The 17,143-nt window shown below is 40.5% G+C and overlaps 1 protein-coding gene across 1 annotated transcript in view; it reads right to left on the bottom strand.

Annotated features, from left to right (window-relative positions):
* Positions 1-2,599: 2,599 nt before the first annotated feature.
* abhd17b (abhydrolase domain containing 17B, depalmitoylase) overlaps positions 2,600-17,143 on the bottom strand; it is a 95,893-nt gene continuing 81,349 nt past the window's right edge. Inside the window, exons 2-3 of the mRNA XM_063049024.1 lie at positions 8,000-8,179; positions 2,600-5,540 (exon numbers count right to left, since the gene is read on the bottom strand). Of these exons, the coding sequence (XP_062905094.1) occupies positions 5,321-5,540; positions 8,000-8,179 (400 nt within the window). The 3' untranslated portion in view covers positions 2,600-5,320. The remainder of the gene's footprint in view (positions 5,541-7,999; positions 8,180-17,143) is intronic.

Below are 17,143 nucleotides of genomic sequence, written 5' to 3'. Positions count from 1 at the left end.
GGCCTCCAATCTAATGGCATGAATATTGATTTATCCTTCCAGCAAAATGTTTTCCCTCCCCCTCTAGGTCTACAAGATTATGAGAGGCATAGATCGGGTGGATAGCCAGTACCTGTTTCCCAGGGCACGAATAACAAACACCAGAGGGCATATGTACAAAGTTAAGGGAGGGAAGTTTAGGGGAGACATCAGGGGTAAGTTTTTTTTTTACACAGAGGGTTTTGGTGCCTGGAATGACTTGCCAGGGATGGTGGTGGAGGCCAAAACATTAAGGGTATTTAAGAGCCTCTTGGACAGGCACATGGATGAAAGAAAAATAGAGGGTTACAGGGTAGTGTGGGTTTAGTACTTTTTTTAAAGGAATATATAGGTCGACACAACATCGAGGGCCGTAGGACCTGTACTGTAATATTCTAGTGTGTAATGTCTTCTATTCCCCACTCTGGCCTCTTACCTCTTCTCACCTCCCTCTGGTGTGTTTCCTTCCCTTTCTCTTATGTACCTATCAGATTCCTTCCTCTCTAGCCCTTTACCTTTCCTACCCACCTGGCTTCACCTTATAGCTATGCTCCTTCCCCTCTCTCCCCCTACCCCTTTTTTAAAAATTCTGGTGTCTTCCCCTTCCCTTCCTTTCCAGTCCTGAAGAGTCTTGGCCTGAAATGTCAGCTGTTTGTTCATTTCTGTGGAGGCTGCCTAACCTGCTGAGTTCCTCCAGTATCTTGTGCAAATTGTGATAAGTTGCTGCTTTTCAGTCAGGATGATGGACATAATCAATGCTAGAACCATTGCTATTTCGATATCCATACGAGTCATTAATGTGAGTGCAGGGGAAAGTTTTGGAGTTTATGGATAAAATCACTAAGTGTGAAGGTATAATAAGGATGGTAATAGACTGAGAGGATATAGGTGGGTTGACTGAAGAGTAGATAAGTGACAGAAAAATTGATACAAAAAGTAAATATATTTCAATTTATCAGAAAGAATGAGGAGAAAAGGTAACTAAAGACACAGATGCAGTTCAGACCACATCTATAGGAAGAGAAACAAAAGTCAAGCAGTGGAAGCAGTTAGAGACAAAGTAATCTCAGGCTACGTCCACACTACACCAGATAATTTTGAAAACGCCGGTTTCGAGTTAAAATGACAGGCGTCCACACTAAGCATTTCTCAAAATATTAGATGGATATTTGGGCGAATCTCCTCCTACTGGGCATGCGCAGGACACACAGAAAACAAGCGAAGAGGAAACGATATACTTCGTGCGCGTTTGTCCAGTTACAGAGTAGAAAAACTTAAAAGGAATTGCTCTTGGCTCTCTCACAGGAGGACTTAAAAGTAAAAAATAAACAAATACTGGAGCATATGGAGGCAACCAACAGGGAGTTCACAGACCGTATGACCCAGCTGACGACGAACATTGAAAAACTGACTAACTCTGTTGCATTAATAAAGCACCTTGTTAAATGTATAAAACATGTCTGCATCAATGTTATCTTGTATTTCCATACAATGTTACATTAGGCTGTTACACATCTACTGTCAGAGAAGTACTTGCATAAATAGGTAAACCACCTTCGTACAAGGACAGAAAACAGGGCAAAGTGAGTATACTTATTTATTCAGTAAGCTATGGGTCAAAAGTATTTGGTGAGTACATTTCTAACTCTTCTGGCTTCAGTCTCGTTGCCGTCTGTTCCGAAATTGTTAGGTCCTGCAAAGCGCAGAATCAAATATCGCTGTGATGATTGTACGCTCTAGTATCAATTCTTGGGCGACAATAAAGTAGTAATAATAAGAAGAAAACAATGAAATGCCGGGCTGCCGCCATCTGTTCCGGCACGTCATGACAGCGGTTTTAAAAAGCTCCGGTTACCCCGTACACACTGCAACGGATATTAGGCGTTTTCAGATCTATTCACTCTGGAGACCGTTTCTGAAAATCTCCATTTTCGGGGGCTGAAAACGCTGTTTCAGTGTGGATGGAAGGTCAAAACGAAGAGAAAAAGCTTCATTTTCAAAATGATCCGGTGCAGTGTGGATGTAGCCTCAGAGTTGTGAAGTGTAGAGCAGGTGCACATGCCCAGCAGGTGAGGTCAAGCACGTCCTCCATTCCCATAACAGCAGGGGAGAAACAGAACAATAAAACACACACATAAACAAGCTGAGCCAATACAAGAATGGATGATTGATACAGACATACATCAAGTTAGCTAAAGTTGCAGAACTGCAATATGCCTAGGGAAGGTGAGGTACTGTTTCTCAAGCTTGCATTGTATGATGCAGATTTTTTTTCAATTAGTTAAATAACTACCAGCAAATTAAAAGGTTGGCACCAGTTGTAAAAGTCCACCTAGTTCAAAGTGGGAATCTACATCCTTACCCAGAAATTATAAATGATTACTGCCTAAAAGCAATGTGGTTAATTTTGTGGTTGACATGTGAAATGATACAGCCAGCCACTCAATTAAGGGCAATAAGGAAATGAACAATAAATACTGGCATTCTCACAAATGCTCATGTCCCTTAAATTTTTTTAAATGAACATATTAATATGCATAAGTCAAGGGTGAAAGAAAGGTACAATAACACTTTTGCACATTTTAAATCAAAGTTTAATTCAACTATAATAAAAATACCAACCTGCCTGCATCAGGTAGAACAGAAAATAAGCAAAACACAGAACAGGTACAGGTAGTTTCAATTTGCTCAGTAGTCAGGATGGTAAAAAGTACTAGAAAGTTTCATCTTGCCACAGGCCACTTCAGTAACACATATTTAAAGTGTTTACATGAAATACAGATTACACAAGATTTTGCAGTGTTTGAATATATGGCACCCGTCTGTTCAGACTGGTCATGTGTTACTTCCCAGCTGGTCAAGTTATCTGCCCACCTGAATAACAATATGTGAGCCATTGTTCTTGTTTTCCTGCTAACCTCTGTTGCATCCCAATAAATCTTGGAAAAGGAAAAGCTGGTAAATGGTAATTACAATCCATCTAATGAGATTTGTAAACTTTAATTATAACCAATGGTGTGTGGAATGAGCAATACCCAATTACTTGGAAGGACAGAACATTTAACAATACATGGATCATAATTACTTTCAACCTTCTACAGGATGAACACAATTGCTTTCCTCTTTCCAATTTGACAACTAAGAGGGCAATCAATAATCCTATGGCCCTAAGTATATCCTTCAGGAGATTCTGCTGTCATTTGGGCAGGTCAGCTTGTACTGAATCCTGTAAAATGGGATTTGAAAATGAAGAGCTCAAATGCTTTTCTTTCAGACTTGCTAGAAAGAAGCAAATACTGATTTATCACAGCTAGGTTACTCAGCTGTTCATAGAGGTCTTTAACTTCAACAGATTCACAAGTGGGAACAAGTACAATGTACACTGTGAAATCAAAGTTAATCCCATCCCACCAGTACTCTGCAGGGATAGTGTGGGGAGGGAGCAGTTTAAAGAATGAATACTGCATGTATTTTCAGGCAATGAGTAAGCAACAAGGCAAGGTAAAAGAATACAGATGGATGTCATTTGCAGTTTACAAGACTTCTGAAAGATATAATTTCTGTCAGATTTTAAATTTGGTCTTTAAAAATGAGTTCCCAGTAAAGGTTGGCTCCTGAAGTACTGATCTCTGAAATATAAAGCAACCAGAACAAAGGTATTGCATTAACACTGGCAATGCCTGCTTGCCACTCCTTATTTGACAGTAAATGTATAAATTGGACTTGTACGTTTAATTCACAGGCAATATTCACAGTTGACCACTAAGTAGCATTTTGTCATAATATACAGAAACATGGGGTCATACATGAGCATATAAATTCTGAGAATTTCAAGCATTTACACATTCACATTAAAAAAACTTGTAAGGCTACTTGAGTACCATAACTTTAAAACCTGTTTCCTCCCTTAAAAGAAATACACTTTTCAATTGCCCTTGTAAATGCATTCACTCTGCATTACCTATAGTGGTTAGTGTTGCATGTGTTAATTTTTCTATTGGGAAATACACCTAAAAACAATGCATTGGTAGTGTGTTGGTTATTATCCTTTAAAATTATTCACTACGTAACTAAACTGATGGCTGATCCCACCCCTCACTCCCATAGCTCAATATTCCCACTCCCTATTAAAAAAAAAGTAAAAAATAAACTTTATTTCATTACTAGAGGTCTTATATGTGCCAAAAAACAAAAAGAAAAATTCCTTCTAAACACAGGTTAACCACGCCTTAACAAGGGAAGACTTCCCACCTTCCTTTCATTTACAAAAAAAAGTACATAATGTGTAATCTGAAACTCGAGTTTGTCCATACACTCAGCAAAACCAAAACCTCAACCTCAGGACTTGAGCAGCCAGTCTGTGAGAATTATGCACAACAAAATAAAACAAAAATAAATCTCTGTGCACTCCAAGATTAGAAACAAAATTAGAAATTTTAAACACTACTTTAAGGTCAGTTTTCCAAGAAATGCTGAGGGTAATATTTGATTGATACAGACCTGCTCAATGCCATGCAAATGGCACAAACTTTGTGCAACAGACAAGGAATACTGGCTCTCTTCAATCCTGCAAGCAGGAGGCTGAACTCAGCACCTTATAATCCACCGAGCTGCTTCCCATGGAAACTTGCCACTGAACACATGATTAAAGCATTGAACAAATTTGTAACAATGGTCAATTTACATCTTGAATTGATTAAGGATTTTACATTGCACAGTGAAAATCAGGTCTGACAGAAGATCACCAATTCTACGCGGATGCTGCATGATCCGCATATTGTTTCCAACCCTTTGTTTATAATTTCAAATTCCCAACACGCACAGTTTTTCTGGTTATTCTGAACATCTAGTTGATTTACAAAGATGCATTCCAGATGGCCTAGTGAAGCAATTTCTCTTCCTTATTGACATGCTAATTCATTTGGCAAAACATACAAATCAAGAATTAAATATGTGCATAACAACTTAAGAAACATTTCATCCAATACATCATCAATGTATTCAAACAACAGAATGAAAGGAAAATATGGTTAACTTCCTTATCTTGGGTATCCCTAAAATAATTTGTCATATGGATGCTTTACTCCAGTTTTATTTTCAACACTAGCATTAATTATCAACATTATGCTTGAAAATCTTTAAGAACCCCATGGGTACCACATGATTTGCAAACAAAACCCTTCAATGTTTTTTTCAGCAGTTATATCAGATTGCATTTATTAAAATTGCATATGCAAAGTGGAAAGCATCTTCTAACTAAAAAACAAACAAAATATAATGCCCTTGCATATTAAACTTTCATTTAGGAACTTGTCAGTTCTTGAGAAACAAACTGCTTCAGTCTTTCAAGGTACTGTCCATAAAGCTCAACGTCATTGTGGCCAGCTCCTTCCACCCACAGGGGTTCCACTGGCCTTTGGCATTGCTCGTACAATGCCAACCCATGTGAAAAATCGATGACTTCATCTTCGGTTCCATGAATGATCAGCACTGGGGAGGCTATTTTTGAAATCTTGTCGATGCTGTCAAGAGAAATTAAAAGTTACAGATTCAGCAGCAGGGTTGTGTTTGTCAGGGGTGGGGGTGTTATTGCTGGGGCAAGTTTGAGACTGTCATTATTTTGTTTTAAAATATCTTAGTTTTTTTTAAAAAGCATAGCAATTACACAAAATGTATACTGCATAAATATCAGTGCTCCAGGATCTGTACCAGATAATAATGCTTTCATTCAACTATTCTCAGACATTATAATCAGAGCATAATAGGCATGATGAAATTCAATGCAGCATTATAAACAAGTTGAATAATATCTTACATATAATACACAAACCACACTTGTATCATTTATTATAGCATTTCTCCTTGCACAACACATACACAAAGACAGTCCTTCGACACAGTATACTGAAATATCATAAACACCAAGGGAATCCAGAAAATCTTTCACAACTTGAGTTCGACAGAATGACAACAGCTTCTGACCCAAATCTTGGCAGAATGACAAATCAAAATAGTAATGCTTGTGAAAATGTAGGAATAAGCAGGCAATAATTAAAGTTCAGAGTTCAAAGTAACTTATTATCGAAGAAATTATATGTCACCATATCCAACCCTAAGATGCATTTTCTTGTGGGCATTTCATACAAGAAACACAACAGAATCAAGACCGCCCCTAACAGGATGGACAAACAATCAATGTGCAAAAGACAATAAACTGTGCAAATAATTAAACAAACAAACAAATAAATAAACAATAAATATCGAGAACATGAGATGAAGAACCTTGAAAATTGAGTCCATAGGTTGTGGGAACAATTCAATGATGGGGCAAGTGAAATTGAATGATGTCAACCTCTCTGGCTCAAGAGCCTGATGGTTGAGGGGTATTAACTGTTCCTGAACCTGGTGCTATGGGCCCTGAGGCTTCTGTACCTTCTTCCTGATGGCAGCAACGAGAAGAGTGCATGGCCTGTATGGTAGAGGTCCTAGATGATGGATGCTGCTTTCCTGCAACAGTGCCCTGTGTAGATGTGCCCAATAGTGGGGAGGGATTTACCCATGAAGGACTGGGTTGAATCCACTACTTTTTGTGGACTTTTCTGTTTCAGGGCATTAGTATTTCCATTCCAGACTGTGACACAACCAGTCAAAGTTTTGGATGACATGCTGAATCTTCACAGACTTTAAGAAAGTACAGGCGCTACTGTGCTTTCTTCGTAATGGTAATTACATGCTGGACCCAGGACAGATCCTCTGAAATGATAACATCAAGGAACTTACAAGTTGCTGACCCTATCCATCTTTGATCTCCTGATGAGGACTAGCTCAGGGACCTCCAGAAGTCAATAATCAACACCTTGATCTTGCTGATGTTGAGTGAGAGGCCATTACTCAGCCAGATTTTCAATCTTTCTCCTCCATGCTGATGTCAGCACCTTTGATTCACCCAACAAAAGTCATCAGCAAATTTAACTATGGCATTAGACCTGAATGTTGGAGTTAAATGGTTTAAAGGCCATCTGCATGTAGAGCATTACAATGATACACTTTTCCCAATAATAGGCCACATATCTAAGGTGTTATGATGGGTGACGAACATAAACAATTCACCAACGGACCTGTTCCCATCAGGCTCAATAGGAACTCCACATATTTCAGCTATTTTTTTTCAATCTATAGGTGTGCACAATTGCTTCAGTCTTTGCCATCTCCTTGATCTCTTTTACTTGCTTTCACTGTGTCATGGGAGTAGAAGAAATCATCTTCTGTGTATCAGAAATAAAAACGTATAAATGAAGTAATAATTTGACAAATGTTTGGATGGTGATCATTCATTTCTATCAATCATGCATACTCATCTTCGGACCGGGCATAAATAGACTGCATGCCTCTCATTTGTTGTGTACATGTAGCCAGAGAGCATAAGCAAGAGAAAGTTCCACTTTGTCCAGAAACACAAAGAATCAACAGATTTGTAGAACTTTATGTACAGAGGAGGTCCTTTGGCCCAGTGTATTCTGGGCAAGGAGAACAGAGTCATTTAGGGCCTTCTCATTAACCAGTTCCCATTTCTCAGCCTTTTAGATTTAAACCAAGTGTTCATGCAGGTACTTCTTAAGATGGTACAACAGTTTCTGATTTTGTCTTCTCCAAAAGGGAATTCATGATGGCCTTCACTTTTAGGGTGAAAAAATTTTTCAATTTCCCTTTAATCCTTCTACCGATGAGCAACATGCAAATTCACCAAATAGTTCATTTATATGCAAGTGCTCAAAAGGAGATCTTACTTTCCAATCAGAACAGAGCAGTATCTGAAGTTGGAGAATTTTAAGAGCAGCACCACATTACTCTGTTGGCCAGGCAGAACAAAGATCAACAAACCTTTAAAAGAAAGCCATATGACAAAACCAAACTCCGGCTTCATCAAAATCTGTTAATCAATGCAAAGTCAGTTAAAACTGGAAGAAAAAGAATCACTTACTTCGGAAATGCATCAAAACAGTAGGTCTTCTTTGTATCAGGGAAGGCCACACGCATTCCAGACATCAAGGGTGAATGAAGGATAACTGCAGCACATTCATACTGAGCAGCCAGATCTACTGTGGGTACCGTGCCTATACTCTGACCATACAGGATCACATTCTCTGGACGAATTCCATACCTGTTTGACGAAAAGACAAATTTGTAATATTTATGTCATTTCATCAGCCAGTTCTATTTTGTTGAACAAACAGACTACAACCATTTGGAAAACTAGTTGACTACAAAACGAACCAAAGCCAAAAAAAAAATTCAATGCAAAAATATTACACCAAGTATTACACTATAACGAATTTATCACAAGAATGGAATACAATGGGAAAGGAAGCCTTGAAAACATATTATGACAGTACAAGAGCAGAGAAATTAGAATCAATTTCAAAGGTAAGAACAACAAATTAAATCTATATCTTACTTCTGAATCTTCCTATTATAAACAGCAGGAACTTGGCACAAAAACTCATTACAATAGATTTTTCCTGGAGTCACAGCCAAACGTTTTCGCTCTGGGTCTCTGAAGTAGAACACAGTACTACATTTCAGCGTGGCCTGGATTTAAATTTAGTTCCCCATGGAAGGAATGCAAGGAGAGTTGGAAGATTAATTTCAACCCCCATGAAGATATCTTAAATTACACCATTCACCAATTTAAAAAAAACTTTTGTTAAAGTTCCCTTCTCTTTTGCAAGTCTTTATAGCAAATCTCCCAAAAGATGAATTAGCAGAGATGGCCTAATTTTGTGGTATAATTGAAAAGAAAATGTATCACTCAAGGAAATGCTTGCAGAAAAGTCACCAGACCAAAGTTATTTTAAACCAGAGGCTACAAATCCATGTAACTAGTTCCAGGCATGAAATGGAATCTCTTCTCATCTCCTCACTGATAATCAACACTGGCGCACCTCAAGAATCTATGTTTATCCCACTGCTCTTCCCCCAATACACCCACAAATGTGTGGTTAGGCACAGCTCAAACACCACCTACAAATTTGCCGACAACATAATATTGTTGGCAGAATTTCAGAAGGTGACGAATCGGTGTACAGGAGTGAGATAGACCATCTCTGTTGTGTCGTAGCAACAACCTTGCACTCAGCATCAGTAAGACTAAGGAAATGAATGCTGACTTCAGGAAGGGGAAGTCAATCAAACACACATCAGTTTTCATTGAGGCATCAGAAGTGGAAAGAGTGAACAGTTTCAAGCTGTCAAGTTTCAAGGGTGTCAGCATCACTTAAGATCTATCCTGGGCCCTACATATTGATGCAATTACAAAAAAGACACAACAGCAGCAATATTTCAAGAGGAGTTTGAGGAGAATTGGTCTATCACCAAATATACTCTCAAATTTCTACAGCTGTACTGTGGAGAACATTCTAACTGAATGCATCACCACAGGAAAAATCTGCAGAAAGTTATAAACTCTGCAGCTCCATCACGGGCACTAGGTTCCCCAGCATCCAGGCCACCTTCAAAAGGCAATGCCTCAGAAGGTAGAATCCATCATTTAAAGACCCCGCCCCCCCATCACCCAGGACATGCTCTCTTCCTATTACTACCATGAAGGAGGTGGTGGTACAAGAGCCTGAAGACACACTCAATGTTTCAGGAACAACTTCGTCCCCTCCAACATCAGGTTTCTAAATGGACAATGAACTCATGAACACTACCCTCAACTATTTTTTCTCTCTTTTTTCACTAGTTATTCAATTTAATTTTTTAAATACTTAAAAATAGTTTTTATTATGTATTGTAATGTACTGCTGCCGCAAAACAACAAATTTCACAACATACGCCGGAGATATTAAACCTGATTCTGATTCTGTAGAAACATCACTTATTTATTGAAGTGCTGGCAATAGCTAAACGTACATTTCCCCAAATGACTGACTACAATTCCAACTAAATTTAACCAGCTGAATACCAAGTTTGCCAGCAGACTGTTTTGATTTGTGCGATTCCTCTCTCATAAGGGGAGTACAAACAGCGACAGGATCCATTGACAGCAGCACCCAGCAAATTCAGCCTCTCACAGCGCTTCTCAGATAGCAGGACCAACAGTATTACAGTGACATGACTCAGAAATTAGATTAATTACTGGGCCACATGCTATCAAATTAATCAGAAAGACTCCCAAAATAACTCTTCAATACAAGCCCAAGGCTCACTTTTTAAACTGATAAAATACATAGAGTTCCTTTGTGATCTGTTCATAGCCCATCGTGCATTTCCAAAACTGTTATAAAAGTCACCATAATTAAGACAAAGGAGCAGAAGTCAGCCATTCGGCCCATCGAGTCTGCTCCGCCATTTTATCATGAGCTGATCCATTCTCCCATTTAGTCCCACTCCCCCGCCTTCTCACCATAACCTTTGATGCCCTGGCTACTCAGATATCTATCAACCTCTGCCTTAAATACACCCAATGACTTGGCCTCCACTGCCGCCTGTGGCAACAAATTCCATAGATTCACCACCCTCTGGCTAAAAAAATTTCTTCGCATTTCTGTTCTGAATGGGTGCCCTTCAATCCTTGAGTCATGCCCTCTCGTACTAGACTCCCCCATCATGGGAAACAACTTTACCACATCCACTCTGTCCATGCATTTCAACATTCGAAATGTTTCTATGAGGTCTCCCCTCATTCTTCTAAACTCCAAGGAGTACAGTCCAAGAGCGGAAAAACGTTCCTCATATGTTAACCCACTCATTCCCGGAATCATTCTAATGAATCTTCTCTGTACTCTCTCCAACGTCAGCACATCCTTTCTTAAATAAGGAGACCAAAACTGCCCACAGTACTCCAAGTGAGGTCTTAACAGCACTGTATAGAGCCTCAACATCACATCCCTGCTCCTATACTCTATTCCTCTAGAAATGAATGCCAACATTGCATTTGCCTTCTTCACCACCAACTCAACCTGGAGGTTAACCTTAAGGGTATCTTGTACGAGGACTCCCAACTCCCGTTGCATCTCAGAACTTTAAATTCTCTCCCCATTTAAATAATAGTCTGCCCGGTTACTTCTTCTGCCAAAGTGCATAACCATACACTTTCCAACATTGTACTTTATTTGCCACTTCTCTGCCCATTCTTCCAATCTATCCAGGTCTCTCCGCAGACTCTCTGTTTCCTCAGCACTACCGGCCCCTCCACCTATCTTCATATCATCAGCAAACTTAGCCACAAAGCCATCTATTCCATAATCCAAATAGCTGATGTACAATGTAAAAAGAAGTGGCCCCAACACAGACCCCTGTGGAACACCACTGGTAACCGGCAGCCAACCAGAATAGGATTCCTTTATTCCCACTCTCTGTTTCCTGCCAATCAGTCAATGCTCTATCCACGTATGTAACTTTCCCGTAATTCCACGGGCTCTTATCTTGTTAAGTATCATGTATGGCATCTTGTCAAAGGCCTTCTGAAAATCCAAATATCCAACATCCACTGCATCTCCCTTGTCTAGCCTACTGGTAATTTCCTCAAAAAATTGTAATAGGTTTGTCAGGCAGGATTTTCCTTTAAGGAATCCATGCTGAGTTCTACCTATCTTGTCATATGCCTCCAGGTACTCTGTAACCTCATCCTTGACAATCGACTCCAACAACTTCCCAACCACCGATATCAAGCTAACAGGTCTATAATTTCCTTTTTGCTTCCTTGCCCCTTTCTTAAATAGCGGAGTGACACTTGCAATCTTCCAGTCCTCCGGAACCATGCCAGAATCTATCGACTTTTGAAGATCATCGCTAATGCCTCCGCAATCTCCACAGCTACTTCCTTCAGAACACGAGGGTGCATTCCATCTGGTCCGGGAGATTTATCTACCTTTAGCCTATTCAGCCTCCTGAGTACTTTCTCTGCCGTAATTGTGACTGTGCACACTTCTCTTCCCTGCCACCCTCGAGAGTCCAGTATACTGCTGATGTCTTCCTCAGTGAAGACTGATGCAAAATACTCATTCAGTTCCTCCGCCATCTCCTTATCTCCCATAACAATTTCTCCAGCATCATTTTCTATCAGTCCTATATCTACTCTCACCTGCCTTTTACTCTTTATATACTTGAAAAAGCTTTTAGTATCCTCTTTGATGTTATTTGCTAGCTTCCTTTCATAGTTAATCTTTTCCCTCTTAATGACCTTCTTGGTTTCCTTTTGTAAGCTTTTAAAAACTTCCCAATCCTCTGTCTTCCACTAATTTTTGCTTCCTTGTATGCCCTCTTTTTTGCTTTAACTGTGGCTTTAACTTCTCTTGTCAGCCATGGTTGCATCCTTTTTCCCATTCGAAAATTTCTTCTTTTTTGGAATATACCTGTCTTGCACCTTCCTCGCTTCTCACATGAACTCCAGCCACTGCTGCTCTGCTGTCCTTCCCACCAGTGTCCCTTTCCAGTCAACTTTGGCCAGTTCCTCTCTCATGCCACTACAATTTCCTTTACTCCACTGAAATACCGACATATCAGATTTCGGCTTCTCTTTTTCAAATTTCACAGTGAACTCAATCATGTTATGATCACTGCCTCCTAAGGGTTCCTTCACCTCAATCTCTCTAATCACCTCTGGTTCATTACACAATACCCAATCCAGTACAGCCGATCCCGTAGTGGGCTCAACAACAAGCTGTTCTAAAAAGCCATCTTGCAGACATTCTACCAGTTCTCTCTCCTGAGATCCAGTGCCGACCTGATTTTCCCAATCCACTCGCATGTTAAAATCCCCCACAATTATCATAACACTGCCCTTCTGATAAGCTTTTTCTATTTCCTGTTGTACTTTAGTCCACATCACTGCAGCTGTTTGGAGGCCTATAAAAAACTGCCATCAGGGTCCTTTTACCCGTGATTTCTTAGCTCAACCCATAAAGATTCTGCACCTTCCGACTCTATATCACCTCTTTCTAATGATTTAATATAATTTCTTACCAATAAAGCCACGCCTCCCCCTCTGACTACCTTCCTATCCTTCCGATACACCGTGTATCCTTGGACGTTCAGCTCCCAGAGACATGCATCCTTTAGCCACGTCTCAGTGATGGCCACAATATCATACCTGCCAATCTGTAGCTGTACGACAAGATCATCCACTTTATTCCTTATGCTGCGTGCATTTAACACCTTAAGACCAGTACTTGGTACTTTTCGCTTTGATTGCACTGCAACTCATCCCAATGGCTACAAATTTGCCCCATCACCTTTCTGTCCTTCCTGACATCTTTACTGCTCACCATCTTAGATTTATTTCTGTTTTCCCCTTCCTCCGCTCTATCATTCCAGTTCCCATCCCCCTACCAAATTAGTTTAAACCCTCCTTAACAGCTCTATTAAACCTTCCCGCCAGGATATTGGTCCCCTTCAGGTTCAGGTGTAACCTGTCCATTTTGAACAGGTCATACTTCCCCCAGAAGAAATCCCAATGATCCAAGAATCTGAAGCCCTGCCCCCTGCACCAGTCTCTCAGCCACGCATTCATCTGCCTGATCCTACTATTCTTGCCCTCGCTAGCACGTGGCACAGGTAGCAATCCCGAGATTACTACCCTGGAGGTCCTGCTTCTCAGCTTCCTTTCTAACTCCCAGAAATATCTCTTCAGGACCTCCTCCCTTGTCCTATCTATGTCATTGGTACCAACATGTACCAAGACAACTGGCTGCTCGCCCTCCCCCTTCAGAATATTCTGGACCGGATCAGAGACTTCCCGTACCCTGGCACCTGGGAGGCAACACACCATGCGGGTATCTTCATCAGGCTCACAGAATCTCCTGTCCGTTCCCCTGACTATGGAATCCCCTATGACTACCACATTCCTCTTCTCCCTCCTTCCCTCCTGCACAACAGCACCAGGCTCAGTGCCAGAGACCCAGTCACCGTGGGCATCCCTTGTCAGGTCATCCCCCTCAACAGCATCCAGAACAAGATATTTGTTGCTGGGGGGGACAGCCACAGGTGTGCTCTCCACTATCCAGGCATTTTCCTTCCCTCTCCTGACAGTGACCCAGTTTTCTGACCCCTGTAGCCTAGGGTTGACTACCTCCCTGTAGCTCCTGTCTATCACCTCTTCACTTTCCCTGATAAGCAGGTCATCAGGCTGCAGCTCCAGATCCCTAACACACTGGTTTTTCTCATGTCAGCATTTTGGATCTTGTTCTCAAGGCTGTGACCAACTAATTCATTTCAAAGATATTTCTGGATTCAGTTTCTGCCACACTTCCATTTAATATATTTTGGATCCCACTTATACACAAAAATTTAAATTTACCCCTATAAATTTTGAAAGGTCATTTAACTTTATTGTTATTTATTGATTCTTAATGATGCCCTGATGCTCTGGTTCTTCACCACACCATTTTATTTTCAGCCTTCCCCACAGTTCAAGTTAACATCTTCGGGAGAATTGGTCCCAGTTCTGTTTAGGTGGCTTAGCTACTAAGCCCCGTGGAGCCATTTCTACTGACAGAAGGGGCAAAGGTGGGTTACTTGCGCCTTAAAACAAGTCGCTTCCGGCAGATGAGGCTCATCAGCTGTGGTTGGCAGCTCATCTAGTAAAAGGAAAACTCTGGCCTCAAACCTCCACTACCTTGCAACTATACACTCTCATGGAGAAGGCTTCGGGAGTAAACCCAGAGGAAAAATCTGAAGCTGGAGTCCTACATTGAGTTCAACACTGACTGGCAATACCTGTGGCATTGCTGGTGCCAAATTGTATCAGATTCTGCCGTTCCTTTGGATTGATCACCTGCATGGAGAGGAGGAGCCTGCTACACTGGCAGCACCTTGCACTCCATACTGTACTGCCCTAGCTTGTGTACTGGGTTGTGTATCACATAGACAGCTGGGACACAACACCTACCAATGGAGGGCCTCAATTATTTAAATATTTAAGTTTACATGCCCTCATATCACTGACTTTTAATTAAATTGATCTTCTTGTTCACAAATTGGTTCCCAAATCCCAGGAACATGAATTTCTTTGTTACCACTTCTCCAGCTACATATTACAAACACCACCTTCCCATTCCACAACTTCTGGCTCTGGAGAAATCTTAAGATTTAAGATCTATTTTCAAAATCTTGAAATACCAGCATAGCTGTATTATTACGTTACAACATTACAAGTTCCTATATGGCCACAACTTCTAGCTGTTCCCAGTCTCCTCAGAAAGTCTTTCAAGACAGTGTTCCAAAACACGTCATACTGCTTTTTAGATTTTTGATTACACAACATGAAATAATTTACCGAAAAGATAAATCCCTAACATTAAAAATCATGCATATTTTAAGGATTCAAAGATTTGTAATATTCTGTCTGGCCAATAACTACTATTGAATATAAAAAGGAGCCCAAGTGGAAAAATGCATAAACACAACACAAATTTAAATAAACTCCAGACAAAAATCTCACCTCAAGACCCCTTTTCAGCATTTCATAATTATATCAACTACCTCTAATGTTGTTTATTGTACATAGTTTGGTCTCAGTAAGTCACCAATCATTGACCCTTAAAGAGAGTACTTCCATTGAGCCACAGTGTACAAAAACAGTAAATTTGCTTAAGGGAATAAAGCATTCAATCACATTTTTAATCTATACGAAAGAACTTTTGGAAGGCTATAATCAGCCTGAGGTTGTTTGTTAATGAAGCACTGAGCGATATAAAAAGAGCTCACATTCTTTCAGGACATTTTGGAAGGCTGCAGTCATAATGATCTATTAGGCACTTGACAGCAGCTAATAAAAAGCAGCTAGGTGTAAGCGGAGTAGCCACTACGTGAGTGGCCAGTGTTAGAGTGTCAAGTTTTGGCTCAACAGGCTTGCGTGAGATCAGGCAGAGGTTCTAATTAAGTTTCTAGTAAGCTTTTTTTCCTTATTAGTACACAGCTGATATGCTCGAATGGGCTCAGATATGTGGTATATTCCTTGTGTGAGATGTGAGAACTTTATCTGCATGAACTACACCAAGCTGCAGCTCCTTAGAGTTCATGTTAAGGAAATGGAGCAGCAGTTGGATGACCTTCAACATACAGAAAAATGAGGAGATAGATAGATAGGATCTAGAGGTTGGTAGTCACCCCCCAAGTTGCAGGAGCCAGGTACCTGGATGACTGTCAGGAGAGGGAAAGGGAATAGGCAGACAGTGCAGAGTACCCCTGTAGCTGTTCTCCTCAATAATGAGTATATCCCTTTGGATGCTATTGGTAGGAAAGCCGTAGTAGGGGAAAGCCACAGCAACTGGATCTCTAGCACAGAGTCCATCTCTGTTGGTCAGAAGGGAAGGAAGGAGAAAGAGTACAGTAGTGATAGGGGATAAGAAAAGGTGCTTGGGAAGTTAAAAAGTCTGAAGTTAGTAATCAGTGAGAAAAGTTGTATTTATTGCCCTACTGTAGCAACCTGGATTCGGGAAACCAATATACTGTCACAGGTGACTCTGTGTTGAGTGGGCTCCTTAAATCCTCAGTCTGTGTGGTGAATATTCAGCTTCATTGTTATTATGTAGGAGATAGTCAGTACTAGTCAGTTATATGATCTTCGCACAATACATTAGCATGGGATGAAATTTGTGCTAAGATATAGAACTGAAACATCCACATGTACTCCAACTCCAGCTGAGAATTAACAAACATGCACAGAATATGTTTACCCATGCTGCAAAATGACAGATGTTGTGCAAACAATTGACAATTAATCTTTCAATCTTCATTAATATACTTCCATAACACCATTCAGTAGGATTCTTCTTCTTAGGCAGTCCTTTAAGCAGTGACTTGCTTCAACTTCAGCTCTGTAAATTCTGAGGTGAAAGGGAAGGCCAAAGTTGGAAATGCAGATTTTTCTACAAATGGGCCAGAAGCTCCCCAAGAGGACAAGCAGGGTGTCTAAAATGGTGTACTACTACTGCCACTCACATGTGCTTGTGCTGCTCATGCCATCCTAAATGCTCATTGCCCATTTGACATCCTTGAATCATTTCCCCCATCCACCAGAATATCTCTTCCCATGACAAAGCCAAGCTCAATATGAGCTGCAGGAAATGGTGTCACTGCTGTAGTAACCTGGATTCGGGAAACCAATGTACTGTCATAGGTG

Source organism: Mobula hypostoma, chromosome 5 (assembly GCF_963921235.1).
Source record: "Mobula hypostoma chromosome 5, sMobHyp1.1, whole genome shotgun sequence".
Lineage (NCBI taxonomy): Eukaryota > Metazoa > Chordata > Chondrichthyes > Myliobatiformes > Myliobatidae > Mobula > Mobula hypostoma.
This window is presented reverse-complemented; position numbering and strand designations above follow the sequence as displayed.